The sequence below is a fragment of the Pelodiscus sinensis genome, chromosome 16 (genome assembly GCF_052426305.1).
Source record: "Pelodiscus sinensis isolate ZL-2025 chromosome 16, ASM5242630v1, whole genome shotgun sequence".
In the NCBI taxonomy this organism is placed as follows: Eukaryota; Metazoa; Chordata; order Testudines; family Trionychidae; genus Pelodiscus; species Pelodiscus sinensis.
The window spans coordinates 930,080-941,619 of NC_143067.1; the positions used below are offsets into that span (position 1 = coordinate 930,080).

At 75.8% G+C, this 11,540-nt stretch overlaps 1 protein-coding gene across 6 annotated transcripts in view; it reads left to right on the forward strand.

Moving 5' to 3' along the window:
• The window catches only part of GRK6 (G protein-coupled receptor kinase 6), a 36,030-nt gene extending 24,713 nt beyond the window's left edge, over nt 1-11,317 (forward strand). For 3 of the 6 annotated variants that reach the window (XM_075916004.2, XM_075916006.2, XM_075916008.2), the window contains one exon: nt 5,268-6,851. In XM_075916004.2, coding sequence (XP_075772119.2) covers nt 5,268-5,669 — 402 coding nt within the window. In that variant the 3' untranslated portion in view covers nt 5,670-6,851. Of the gene's footprint in view, nt 1-5,267; nt 6,852-8,104 lie in introns of those variants that run through there. The other 3 variants (XM_075916005.2, XM_075916002.2, XM_075916007.2) reach the window with 3 other exon arrangements.
• The last annotated feature ends 223 nt before the right edge of the window (nt 11,318-11,540 follow it).

The following is an 11,540-nucleotide window of genomic DNA, read 5'->3' on the forward strand; positions in this document are numbered from 1 at the left end:
CCAGCGCCCTGCCCTGCCCTGCCCTGCCCAGCGGAGTCAAAGGCAGGAGCCAGGCCTGAGGGCCACCAGAAGACCAATGTCTCCCAGGTGGCACCAACATGGCTGCGCACACATCCCAGGGCAGCTGCATCCCTCCCCTTGGGGCGCAGAGCTTCCTAAGCGCTGGAGTCCTCAGCTGTGTCCCTCGCGCCCGCACGCGCTCCCCTTTCCCTGGGCTTTCAGGCCTGGCGTCCCCCTCTGGAGCTGCCAGGCCTTGCCAGGCGAGCGGCCGCCCGCGCGCTCCCCCCCATCCCCCTCCCGGCCTTGCCAGGCGAGCGGCCGCCCGCGCGCTCCCCCCCGTCCCCCTCCCGGCCTTGCCAGGCGAGCGGCCGCCCGCGCACTCCCCCCGTCCCCCTCCCGGCCTTGCCAGGCGAGGGGCCGCCCGCGCGCTCCCCCCGTCCCCCTCCCGGCCTTGCCAGGCGAGCGGCCGCCCGCGCGCTCCCCCCGTCCCCCTCCCGGCCTTGCCAGGCGAGCGGCCGCCCGCGCGCTCCCCCCGTCCCCCTCCCGGCCTTGCCAGGCGAGCGGCCGCCCGCGCGCTGCCCCCGTCCCCCTCCCGGCCTTGCCAGGCGAGCGGCCGCCCGCGCGCTGCCCCCCATCCCCCTCCCGGCCTTGCCAGGCGAGCGGCCGCCCGCGCGCTCCCCCCATCCCCCTCCCGGCCTTGCCAGGCGAGCGGCCGCCCGCGCGCTTCCCCCCCGACCCCGTCCCCCTTGCCAGGCGAGCGGCCGCCCGCGCGCTGCCCCCGTCCCCCTCCCGGCCTTGCCAGGCGAGCGGCCGCCCGCGCGCTCCCCCCCGTCCCCATCCCCCCCCTTGCCAGGCGAGCGGCCGCCCGCGCGCTCCCCCCCGTCCCCCTCCCGGCCTTGCCAGGCGAGCGGCCGCCCGCGCGCTCCCCCCCCGTCCCCGTCCCCGTCCCCCCCCTTGCCAGGCGAGCGGCCGCCCGCGCGCTCCCCCCGTCCCCGTCCCGGCCTTGCCAGGCGAGCGGCCGCCCGCGCGCTCCCCCCCCCCCGTCCCCCTCCCGGCCTTGCCAGGCGAGCGGCCGCCCGCGCGCTCCCCCCCATCCCCCTCCCGGCCTTGCCAGGCGAGCGGCCGCCCGCGCGCTCCCCCCCATCCCCCTCCCGGCCTTGCCAGGCGAGCGGCCGCCCGCGCGCTCCCCCCCGTCCCCCTCCCGGCCTTGCCAGGCGAGCGGCCGCCCGCGCGCTCCCCCCCGTCCCCCTCCCGGCCTTGCCAGGCGAGCGGCCGCCCGCGCGCTCCCCCCCCCCCCATCCCCCTCCCGGCCTTGCCAGGCGAGCGGCCGCCCGCGCGCTCCCCCCCGTCCCCCTCCCCCCCCTTGCCAGGCGACCGGCCGCCCGCGCGCTCCCCCCCATCCCCCTCCCGGCCTTGCCAGGCGAGCGGCCGCCCGCGCGCTCCCCCCCATCCCCCTCCCGGCCTTGCCAGGCGAGCGGCCGCCCGCGCGCTCCCCCCCATCCCCCTCCCGGCCTTGCCAGGCGAGCGGCCGCCCGCGCGCTCCCCCCCGACCCCGTCCCGGCCTTGCCAGGCGAGCGGCCGCCCGCGCGCTCCCCCCCTCCCCCTCCCGGCCTTGCCAGGCGAGCGGCCGCCCGCGCGCTCCCCCCCGTCCCCGTCCCGGCCTTGCCAGGCGAGCGGCCGCCCGCGCGCTCCCCCCGACCCCGTCCCGGCCTTGCCAGGCGAGCGGCCGCCCGCGCGCTCCCCCCGACCCCGTCCCGGCCTTGCCAGGCGAGCGGCCGCCCGCGCGCCCCCCCCATCCCCCTCCCGGCCTTGCCAGGCGAGCGGCCGCCCGCGCGCTCCCCCCCGTCCCCCTCCCGGCCTTGCCAGGCGAGCGGCCGCCCGCGCGCTCCCCCCCGTCCCCCTCCCGGCCTTGCCAGGCGAGCGGCCGCCCGCGCGCTCCCCCCGTCCCCCTCCCGGCCTTGCCAGGCGAGCGGCCGCCCGCACGCTCCCCCCGTCCCCGTCCCCCCCTTGCCAGGCGAGCGGCCGCCCGCGCGCTCCCCCCCGTCCCCGTCCCGGCCTTGCCAGGCGAGCGGCCGCCCACGCGCTGCCCCCCGTCCCCGTCGGCCGCCCGCGCGCTCCCCCCCGTCCCCGTCCCCCCCTCCCCCCCGTGCCAGGCGAGCGGCCGCCCGCGCGCTCCCCCCCATCCCCCTCCCGGCCTTGCCAGGCGAGCGGCCGCCCGCGCGCTCCCCCCCATCCCCCTCCCGGCCTTGCCAGGCGAGCGGCCGCCCGCGCGCTCCCCCCCGTCCCCGCTCCCCCTCCCGGCCTTGCCAGGCGAGCGGCCGCCCGCGCTGCCCCCCCCGTCCCCGTCCCGGCCTTGCCAGGCGAGCGGCCGCCCGCGCGCTCCCCCCGTCCCCCTCCCGGCCTTGCCAGGCGAGCGGCCGCCCGCGCGCTCCCCCCGTCCCCGTCCCCCCCCTTGCCAGGCGAGCGGCCGCCCGCGCGCTCCCCCCCGTCCCCGTCCCCCCCTTGCCAGGCGAGCGGCCGCCCGCGCGCTCCCCCCCGTCCCCGTCCCGGCCTTGCCAGGCGAGCGGCCGCCCGCGCGCTCCCCCCCGTCCCCCTCCCGGCCTTGCCAGGCGAGCGGCCGCCCGCGCGCTCCCCCCCCCCCGTCCCCCTCCCGGCCTTGCCAGGCGAGCGGCCGCCCGCGCGCTCCCCCCCGTCCCCGTCCCGGCCTTGCCAGGCGAGCGGCCGCCCGCGCGCTCCCCCCCCCCCGTCCCCCTCCCGGCCTTGCCAGGCGAGCGGCCGCCCGCGCGCTCCCCCGCCCCGTCCCCGTCCCCCCCCTTGCCAGGCGAGCGGCCGCCCGCGCGCTCCCCCCCGTCCCCCTCCCGGCCTTGCCAGGCGAGCGGCCGCCCGCGCGCTCCCCCCCATCCCCCTCCCGGCCTTGCCACGCGAGCGGCCGCCCGCGCGCTCCCCCCATCCCCCTCCCGGCCTTGCCACGCGAGCGGCCGCCCGCACGCTCCCCCCCCCCCCCGTCCCCCTCCCGGCCTTGCCAGGCGAGCGGCCGCCCGCGCGCTCCCCCCCATCCCCCTCCCGGCCTTGCCAGGCGAGCGGCCGCCCGCGCGCTCCCCCCCATCCCCCTCCCGGCCTTGCCACGCGAGCGGCCGCCCGCGCGCTCCCCCCGATCCGTCCCAGCCTTGCCAGGCGAGCGGCCGCCCGTGCGCTCCCCCCCATCCCCCTCCCGGCCTTGCCACGCGAGCGGCCGCCCGCGCGCTCCCCCCCATCCCCTTCCCGGCCTTGCCAGGCGAGCGGCCGTCCGCGCGCTCCCCCCCATCCCCCTCCCGGCCTTGCCAGGCGAGCGGCCGCCCGCGCGCTCCCCCCCATCCCCCTCCCGGCCTTGCCAGGCGAGCGGCCGCCCGCGCGCCCCCCCCCGTCCCCCTCCCGGCCTTGCCACGCGAGCGGCCGCCCGCGCGCTCCCCCCCGTCCCCGTCCCCCCTTGCCAGGCGAGCGGCCGCCCGCGCGCTCCCCCCCATCCCCCTCCCGGCCTTGCCAGGCGCGCGGCTGCCCGCGCGATCCCCCCCAACCCCGTCCCCCCCCTTGCCAGGCGAGCGGCCGCCCGCGCGCTCCCCTCCGTCCCCGTCCCCCCCTTGCCAGGCGAGCGGCCGCCCGCGCGATCCCCCCAACCCCGTCCCCCCTTGCCAGGCGCGCGGCCGCCCCCGCGCTCCCCCCGTCCCCGTCCCGGCCTTGCCGCCCGCGCGCTCCCCCCGTCCCCGTCCCAGCCTTGCCAGGCGAGCGGCCGCCCGCGCGCTCCCCCCCATCCCCCTCCCGGCCTTGCCAGGCGAGCGGCCACCCGCGCGCTCCCCCCCGTCCCCGTCCCGCCCCTTGCCAGGCGAGCTGCCGCCCGCGCGCTCCCCCCGTCCCCCTCCCGGCCTTGCCAGGCGAGCGGCCGCCCGCGCGCTCCCCCCGTCCCCCTCCCGGCCTTGCCAGGCGAGCTGCCGCCCGCGCGCTCCCCCCCCCCCCCCCATCCCCCTCCTGGCCTTGCCAGGCGAGCTGCCGCCCGCGCGCTCCCCCCGTCCCCGTCCCGGCCTTGCCAGGCGAGTTGCCGCCCGCGCGCTGCCCCCCGACCCCGTCCCGGCCTTGCCGCCCGCGCACTCCCCCCGACCCCGTCCCGGCCTTGCCGCCCGCACGCTCCCCCCGTCCCCGTCCCAGCCTTGCCAGGCGAGCGGCCGCCCGCGCGCTCCCCCCCATCCCCCTCCCGGCCTTGCCAGGCGAGTGGCCACCCGCGCGCTCCCCCCGTCCCCGTCCCGGCCTTGCCAGGCGAGCTGCCGCCCGCGCGCTCCCCCCCGTCCCCGTCCCGGCCTTGCCAGGCGAGCTGCCGCCCGCGTGCTCCCCCGTCCCCCTCCCGGCCTTGCCAGGCGAGCGGCCGCCCGCGCGCTCCCCCCCGTCCCCCTCCCAGCCTTGCCAGGCGAGCTGCCGCCCGCGCGCTCCCCCCCATCCCCCTCCTGGCCTTGCCAGGCGAGCTGCCGCCCGCGCGCTCCCCCCGTCCCCGTCCCGGCCTTGCCAGGCGAGTTGCCGCCCGCGCGCTGCCCCCCGACCCCGTCCCGGCCTTGCCGCCCGCGCACTCCCCCCGACCCCGTCCCGGCCTTGCCGCCCGCGCACTCCCCCCGACCCCGTCCCGGCCTTGCCGCCCGCGCGCTCCCCCCGACCCCGTCCCGGCCTTGCCGCCCGCGCACTCCCCCCGACCCCGTCCCAACCGCCCGCCCTCCCTGCCATGCACAGCCCCGTCCTGGCCACGCGTTCCCAGAGTCACGGCCAAGCCTGACCACGGCGGCTCGTGCTGGGCTGGCGGGGTTTGTCGAGTGGGGAGCCGGGAGAGTGCAGGCCACAGCCCCCGAGAGACCCAAGTTCACGCCCGGGACACGTTCTCCGTGGCTGTGACTGGGAGGGCTCGGCTGTGGCATCTGAAAAGCCACCACGCTGCTGCCCAGGGCCTGGGTTGGGGCGGGCCAGCTCAGATCTGCTTGAGCCCCGGGCCCAGGGGGCGCTAGCAGCTTTCCCATGCGCTCCAGGCCAGACTGGCCGGCAAAGCCGTCCCTGCTCTCCTGTAAGCCTGGCTCCTCGGGCTTCCTAGGGCCTCTCTGGGGCCCCTTCTGAGCCGGGTGGGGCCAGGGCCTTCTGGTGCGTGCCGCCAGTCCTCCAGGGGCTCCTGCTGGGGATGCCCACGGTCGCCCTGGCTAGTTCCAGCCTGTCGGCAGGGTGCTACCTGTGCTGGGCCCTCCCCGTCCGCCCCATGGCAGCTTGCACCCGGTAGTGCCCAGGGCCTGCCCGGGCCGGGTGTCCGCCTGGAGAGGAGCTGGGTGGAGCCCATGGGCATGGCCCGGGGGAGGAGCGAGTGGACATGGAGCAGCAGAGCTAGGCCTGGCTACGTGGGAAGGACGAGAAACTGCGAGTGGGCGTCGTGCTGGCCTGGTGGGCGCAGTCGGGCCCAGCTCCGGGGGAGGGCAGTGCTCCTGCAACGTTCTCCCAGCCCTGCAGAATACGGGTTTCTGTGCCCAGGCAAGTGTGGACGTGCGCCATCTGGAGCAACACAGGCTGCGGCTGCTCTGCTACTCAGCTGGGCAGCCCCGGATCTCTCCTGGGGGCAGCCCCAGAGCTCAGCTTGCAGGGAGCCTCGGTGGAGGGCCTGTGAGGAACGCTAGGAAGGGAGTGTTGCTGCCGGAGCCTGGCCCAGCTGGCTGACGGCGGGGGAGAAGTAGCTGGGTGGCAGTGTAGCTTGGGGCCTGGGGGAGGGACTCGGCAGGCAGGCTCTGGAGCGCCGGCCGAGCCCCGGCCTGTGTGTCTGCGTGACCGGGGGCATGTGTCCAGTGCCTGGCCTAGCCGGGCTGCTGCACCGAGCTCCTGCCTAGCAGCTGTGAGGGGAACACGCCTGCCCTGGCTCCTGCTTGCCCGCATGGCTGTCCCTCGGGTGCTGTTCCGCGGGGCTCCTGCCCACTCGCAGCCGGCCCCGGGGCTCCCTGCCTGGGGGGGCACACCGGCCTCACGCCACGTCTCTTCTCTTTCCAGAGGTGAGCAGCCCCTCCCTTGGCTGCTCTGCTCAGGGAAACCCCTGGTGGCCTAGACTCACTGCGGACATGACAGACCCGGGGAAGAGGAGTCGTGTCCTTCAGTTCCCCCCCACTCCGCAGAGCAGATGCTGCTTGTGTGCGAGCCCTTCTCTCCGCTTCCCTGCACTCGCTGCCTCCCCCAGCTTGAGCGGGGCCGCCTTGCACTGCTGACCGCTCGGCCGGGCCCCCACTTCCTCCCTGGGCTGGGCGTCCCAGCTCGGTGTGTGGTGTAGGCAGGGAGCAGGACTGCGGGATGGGCCCAGCTCCTGCTGAGGAGCTGGCTGCCCGGGGGGAGCTGGCAGTGGGCCCGGGGTGGAGCTGGCTGCCCGGGGTGGAGCTGGCAGTGGGCCCGGGGTGGAGCTGGCTGCCCGGGGGGGGAGCTGGCAGTGGGCCCGGGGTGGAGCTGGCTGCCCGGGGGGAGCTGGCAGTGGGTCAGATGGGAGCTGGCTGCCCGGGGTGGAGCTGGCAGTGGGTCAGATGGGAGCTGGCTGCCCGGGGGGGGGAGCTGGCAGTGGGTCAGATGGGAGCTGGCTGCCCGGGGGGGGAGCTGGCAGTGGGTCAGATGGGAGCTGGCTGCCCGGGGGGGGGAGCTGGCAGTGGGTCAGATGGGAGCTGGCTGCCCGGGGGGGGGAGCTGGCAGTGGGTCAGATGGGAGCTGGCTGCCCGGGGGGGGGAGCTGGCAGTGGGTCAGACAGGAGCTGGCTGCCCGGGGGGGGAGCTGGCAGTGGGTCAGACAGGAGCTGGCTGCCCGGGGGGAGCTGGCAGTGGGTCAGATGGGAGCTGGCTGCCCGGGGGGGGGGGGGGGGGGGAACTGGCAGTGGGTCAGACAGGAGCTGGCAGTGGGTCCAGGGCGGAGCTGGCTGCCCCGGGGGGGGGAGCTGGCAAGTGGGTCCAGGGCGGAGCTGGCTGCCCAGTGGAGTCTGCAGGGCGGGGGGGGGGGGGAGCTGGCAGTGGGTCCAGGGCGGAGCTGGCTGCCTGGGGGGGGGAGCTGGCAGTGGGTCAGACGGGAGCTGGCAGTGGGTCCAGGGCGGAGCTGGCTGCCCGGGGGGGGAAGCTGGCAGTGGGTCAGACGGGAGCTGGCTGCCCGGGGGGGGAGCTGGCAGTGGGTCCAGGGCGGAGCTGGCTGCCTGGGGGGGGGAAGCTGGCAGTGGGTCCAGGGCGGAGCTGGCTGCCCGGGGGGGGGAAGCTGGCAGTGGGTCCAGGGCGGAGCTGGCTGCCCGGGGGGGGGAAGCTGGCAGTGGGTCAGACGTGAGCTGGTAGTGGGTCCAGGGCGGAGCTGGCTGCCCCGGGGGGGGAGCTGGCAGTGGGTCAGACGGGAGCTGGTAGTGGGTCCAGGGCGGAGCTGGCTGCCCGGGGGGGGGAGCTGGCTGCCCGGGGGGGGAGCTGGCAGTGGGTCAGACGGGAGCTGGTAGTGGGTCCAGGGCGGAGCTGGCTGCCCGGGGGGGGAGCTGGCTGCCCGGGGGGGGAGCTGGCAGTGGGTCAGACGGGAGCTGGTAGTGGGTCCAGGGCGGAGCTGGCTGCCCGGGGGGGGGAGCTGGCTGCCCGGGGGGGGGAGCTGGCTGCCCGGGGGGGGAGCTGGCAGTGGGTCAGACGGGAGCTGGTAGTGGGTCCAGGGCGGAGCTGGCTGCCCGGGGGGGGGAGCTGGCTGCCCGGGGGGGGGAGCTGGCTGCCCGGGGGGGGAGCTGGCAGTGGGTCAGACAGGAGCTGGCCGCCGGCCCGTGGGGGGGGGGGTGAGCTGGCCGCCGGCCGGGGGGGGGGAGCTGGCCGTCTTCCACTCCTCGATGGTTTCCTGGCTGGCCACGGCCATTGAAGCCCCCCTGCGAGCTGGCCAGTGTGGGGTCGGGCCTCGCCTCGCGCGTGTCCTGGAGACCGTACCGCTGGAACAAAGGGCTCCCCTGTGCGTGCCCCTGCCAGGGCGCAGCGCTGTCCCCCGGCTCCGGCCCGTGTCTCGCCGGCGGGCCTGGTGGGTTGTACCGTGCTCACCTCTGCTTGCTGTGCTCCTCTCCCCTCCTGCTGCCCTCTGACTCCAGGACTGTTGTGGGAACTGCAGCGACAGTGACGAGGAGCCCAGCCGGCTGTAGAGCCCAGCCTGTTCTCGGGCCGCCCGGAGCAGCTGCCCTGCCACGCGGGAGTTGCTGACCGTTTTGCACCCCTGCCGGAGACGCTGGACGAGCAGCCCCAGCCCGATGCTCTGGACTGTCAGCAGCAAGCCCGGGACCAGGGCAGGGCGCGCTGGGCAGAACCCGCGCCTGGGAAGACCTGGCTGCTTCCGAATCTGCTGCTGGGGATTGCTCCCCTTCTCAGCCCTGCGGGGGGAGACCGGATCCCCCAGGCGGGCGGGCGGGGCTGCCAGGAGCGGGCCCAGCGATGCATTCCAGTGGCTGAGCAGCCTGTCTGTCGGCCGTGCACAGCTCTTCGTTTCGTGGGGGAGGGGTCCTCCTGTGGACTGGCCCAGCGCTTCCCACGGCGGGGGCCTGCTGTCTGCTTGCCTGGACGTGTGGACATCTTCCATCGCCCCTCGGACTGCTGTCTGGGCGGGTCCATCGGCCCAGGAAAGTGCCATGCCAAAGCATCTCCCACTGAGCCCAGCGGCGGGCCCTGTCCGTGTGCCGCTGCACCTGCTGGCCACCTGGCCTCTGCGCTGCAGGCCGGTCCCCAGCCAGGCCAGCTGCTGGCCGCTGCAGGTGAGGGACTGACCCGTGGTCCTGGCTGCCGCTGGGCAGGGCCAGATTAAGGGGGGACTAGCTGGGCAGCTGCCCGGGGCGCCGTGCCTGGGGGCGGAGCCGCGCATGCGTCGTGCGCCCGCTGCCTGGGGTGCAGGAATGGCTCGAGCCGGCCCTGCCGCTGGGGGCTCCCCTGCAGGAGAGCCAGTGGTGCTTTCCTTGTAGCCCTGGCTTTGCGCAGCCTCCATAGGAATGGGCCTCTGCCCCAGAAAGGGCAGTGGGGCCGAGCCTCCACCTGTGCCCAGCCCCCTCCTCCCCAAGCCGGGCCCAGCTGGCTGCTGCGCGCCTGGCCCTGTGCCAGCAGCTTAGCACACCTCACGCTTTCTCCACGGGAATCGGCCATTCAGCAGCCTCTGGGAATCTTGTGCCTTCAGGGGAAGGGAAGGATCGGTGCTCAGGGGCCTGGCTGGAGCCTTGCATGGCCCCGTGGGGCTGCTTTGGCCCTTCCATTTGCTCGTGTCTCCGGGCACCCGGCGGGCTCCTTGCTTGCAGCGCACGGACGGTGGGAATATTTAAACCCCTTTGCACCCTTGAGTGTCAGTTCTGTCGTGTCTTGGCCGTGCACCGGTGAATACAGTGATCGTAACACCCTGCCCGGCCTCGTCCTTCTGCGCCTCGGCCTGCCCCGCCTGGGGGGAGCTCAGCCGCGTGCCGGTGAACACAGTGATCGCAACACCCTGCCCGGCCTCGTCCTTCTGCGCCTCGGCCTGCCCCGCCTGGGGGGAGCTCAGCCGCGTGCCGGTGAATACAGTGATCGCAACACCCTGCCCGGCCTCGTCCTTCTGCGCCTCGGCCTGCCCCGCCTGGGGGGAGCTCAGCCGCGTGCCGGTGAACACAGTGATCGCAACACCCTGCCCGGCCTCGTCCTTCTGCGCCTCGGCCTGCCCCGCCTGGGGAGAGCTCAGCCGCGTGCCGGTGAACACAGTGATCGCAACACCCTGCCCGGCCTCGTCCTTCTGCGCCTCGGCCTGCCCCGCCTGGGGGGAGCTCAGCCGCGTGCCGGTGCCCGCCTCTCCTGGCCAGGCTGGCTCTGTAACTACCCCTCCCCAAGCCTGGGGTGTGTGTCACTGGGCCTGGCTCCCAGCTGTGCCCATGCTCTGTGCATGGGGGGCCTGTCCGGCAGGCACCCCTTCTCCCTTGCTCTGTCCCAGTGGCCAGCGGGTCCCAGGCGCTGCTGGCAGGGAGGCAGCTCAAAGGCAGCGGCACCGGGGGCCTGGCTGTGCAGCCGCTCTCCTGGAGGATCTGGCCTGTGGACAGCTGTACCCTGGGGCACCCCTGTCTCCTGCTGGGGGCTGGCTTGGCCGGGAGCGGAGCCGGGTGGAGGAGGCTGCCTGGGACTGTGGCCCCGCTCCTGCTGAGGCCATGGAAAGGGAATCAATGTGGCCTTGGCCCTGCAGCCACATGTTGGGGGGGGCTGCAGGTCCCATTGCTCTGGAGCAATGCCCCCACCTCTGTGGCCTGCCTTGCTCCGCCAGCTGCCGGGCTAGCCAGGGCAAGCAGATGGGTTGTGAAAGCCAGGCCAGGGCCTGCGCCTTGCTCCTCGGCCTCCGCCAGCCCCTTGCCCTCCCCCAGGGCCCTGCTCAGTGTGTTTGCTGTTGCATTTCACTCGGCTGGAAGCCAAGTGCCCCGTGTGCTGGGGAGGAGCAGGCCCTGCCTGACCCCAGTGCTGGCGGGCACACAGGCTGCGCTAAGGCTGTGGAGGACTCCTGCTTGCAGCCACTGGTGCAACGGGCTGGGCTACGTGGGCTGGCTCAAGGCCCAGCAGCCCTGCCCACCCTGTGGTGCCATGGGGAAGGCCGGGTGGGGAGGAAGCTGCCTGGGCACGGCAGAGGCGCTCGCCGTCCACACTCCCGCTTGGCACTGGGCTGCGAGCCGGCCCAGTCGGCGCTGGCTCTGCCCCAGGGGTGCGAGGTGCCACGAGCCTGTGGAGCACGGCCCCTGCCTGCAGGGAACCAGGCTGCCCCCAGCCTGCCCATGGGGCGGAGGGGCCTGCGGGCTCCTAGACTAGTGCGTCCCACCCCGGGGTACCTGGGGCCAGAAAACCCAGTCACAGACGGGGCCTGGCAACACTTCATTTGAGTTCATTATGCAAATGAACCAGGGCCGAGCCCCACTGCCAGCTCTACCCTACCCCGCCCCAGCCCCCCCGGCTGCTGCCTCTCAGCCAACCAGCGCTGGGCGGGGGCGGGGTCTCCAGCCGCGGAAGAGCGCCCCCTGGCTGCCATCGCAGCTCTCAGGCCATGGGGGGGGATGGCTTGGGGCAGGGGCGAGGGTCCGAGTCTCGCCAGCTCTTCCCCGAGCTGCCTGCTCCCGGCCTGAGGGAGCGGAGCCAGCGCCAGCCCAGTAAGCAGGCTGCCCGCCTGCTGGCCCTTTCGGTGCCCCGCCCCTTCGAGAGGCTGCCCTGCCTCGTGTCCCCGCAGACACAAGCTGCTCGCACAATCACGCACCTGCTGCCAGCCCCGGGCTACTGCAGGTAACGCACCTTTCTTGCAATTAAAACATGAATCCCTGGTCATGGCACTTCTAATCTCCCTTCATTTCACTGGCTGCTCTGTTTGCTAAGTATTCGTGGATGCTCTTCTGCATTTCCAGCTGCATGATGCTCCCGCTTTTCTCCAACTATTTGCGCTGTTAACTGGTAGCGTGTTCACTTCACCGTGTGCACATGCTGCAGGGTCCCTGCACGGTGAAAGTGCAACAGACATGTCCATACTGTGCTAACATGCATCCCAGAACAACATGG